The 2,113-nt window shown below is 32.4% G+C and overlaps 1 protein-coding gene across 1 annotated transcript; it reads right to left on the reverse strand.

Annotated features, from left to right (window-relative positions):
• Positions 1-403: 403 nt before the first annotated feature.
• Positions 404-1,369, reverse strand: LOC131062405 (F-box/kelch-repeat protein SKIP11-like). Its single transcript, XM_057996057.1, has one exon. It carries the CDS (start codon positions 1,367-1,369, stop codon positions 404-406), a length of 966 nt encoding a protein of 321 aa, XP_057852040.1.
• Between the last annotated feature and the right edge of the window lie 744 nt (positions 1,370-2,113).

Raw genomic sequence — 2,113 nt, forward strand, 5'->3', positions numbered from 1 at the left:
TTTTTATTTTTTTATTTTTTGTCTTTTTAGCAGCTTACATTATTTCATATCCTAACATTTTCTATACATTCTGATGATAGGTGTAATCCAAAATGTTGATGCAAAAAAAGTCACACAATCAAATCTAGAAAGCAGTTAGATATTATTATGGATTGTGAAAATATGATAGTTATAAGAAGAAGTATTTTGAAATATGTACCAAATATATATATATATTAAAAATTATTTAAAAATTTAAAATTATATATATATATAGATAAATTTAAATAATATTAAAAATAATAATTCTTATACCTATGTTTTAATGACATTGCGGAATACCAATTGTAAGATTGGTACCTCAAGTCTCGTTTGAACAATCGTATGTTTTAAATGTTATAATAATGAAGCGGGTAGGGTTATATTAGATCTCTATTGTAGCAACAAAGTCAACAAGTATTTTGTCAAAAATGCTCGGTTCGTCAACAGAAATCCACCTCTCAGATGGAGATGCTCCAGGTTTATACATACGAAATTTTGGACGTCCGCAAAACAAAATTCGATCACGCCACACTGTGGCACAAACATGTCGGAAAATGTGTTGAGGGAAACGTTCCAATTCTCTCCATACATTTCCTTCCCAATCATATTGCCTTATTCCAGCAGTTCCATACACAACTAGTTGTCCAAACGCATTAAGAACAAAGGAACGTGAAGGAGGCATAGACATATTTATTATTGTTGTCCATACTCTTGTTGTGGGATCAAATCTTTGACATCCATTATAACCAATGACATAAAACATTCCTTCGATAAAAACACCCCTACAGGGGTACATCTCTTGGTTCATCTCAGGAAGAAGCTCCCATTTGTCTTCATCTACTTTATAAACTGCTGCTTCACGGAGTTTATTATTTATATAGCCTTCCTTTCCTCCTGCAATGTAAATCGATCCATCAGGAGAGGCACACCATGCAAATGAATCGCCGTGAGGTTTGGGGGTGGGAAATTCAGCACCATACTTCGATGTACAAGATAATAAATCATATATCACAAAGAATGGAGTAATATGATATTCAAAGCCCAGCACAACAATCTTATGATTCACATTTATAATCTCAGTACAACGGCCATCGGCTATCGAGGGAATACGAGAGAGCAGTTTGAATGATTGTTCAACGGGATGGTAAATAGATATCTCATTAGAGTGGAGCACACATATATATTTCTCAGCTAGGCCAAACTTAATTCTATCTTGATAAAATCGGGAACTTTCCATAATTTCTTTGGCAGGTTTCAACAACTGCTTAATCTTTGACTGGGATTTGTATGGTACTCTTAGTAAGATGTCTCGAAAGATTTGTTCAGGGAGTTCCTGCAAAATATCCATTATCAATTATTTCTTCTTAAATAAGATATGAAAGAGTTCCCTATGTCAAAGTCCAGAATGTGGAAAAAAATTTAGAGAACTATATGAGTTATTTTGACACTTTATACTTGTAAACACTTCTCCAAAATCAATGGCCACATCCTTAGGGAGTGCCTTTAGAATACATTATATATCATGTCAGCCAAACAGTATTTTAGAAAGTTACAAATTACTTAGAATAAAGTAAATTTCAATTAATCTATGTTAACATTTTAAACCTAAATTGAATCAATATTGTGTAATTTACCTTGAATCTTTATTTTGAAATTTTAATAAAAGAATATATTGATAAAAAATAAGAGAAATGATTAAAATTTTTAAAACTGTTATGCTCCGTTAGCTAATCAGGTTCTGCTCTATAAAGATATCTCCTTCTCAGTGACAATTTGCACAGGCGGTTAAGGTCGTGGATAGGTATATCTGCACATATATTAATTTATTATATTATCTCTCTTCATTACTCTTTATTACTATTATTTTTTATTTATATACAGAACATTGGTCAGGTTTAGAGTTTTTTTATTATTCTGGTATTCAAATCTTTTATTTTTACTTGTGCTATTTGCCTTAAATGTTGGAAGATGATTCCTCTCCAAGCGCCCATGCACAGTGATTACTGATCAGTGGATTCCAGCTAGACGAGCTTCATAGTTCATAGAAAGGGAATGGGAGCTACACTCTCAAGGACGGGTAAAAAATTCTGCC

This window comes from Cryptomeria japonica, chromosome 7, assembly GCF_030272615.1.
Source record: "Cryptomeria japonica chromosome 7, Sugi_1.0, whole genome shotgun sequence".
Classification (NCBI taxonomy): Eukaryota; Viridiplantae; Streptophyta; class Pinopsida; order Cupressales; family Cupressaceae; genus Cryptomeria; species Cryptomeria japonica.

Bases quoted from the DNA above. Each gene is read 5' to 3' on its own strand.
- LOC131062405 (XM_057996057.1), bottom strand. From the start codon at position 1,369: ATGGATATTTTGCAGGAACTCCCTGAACAAATCTTTCGAGACATCTTA.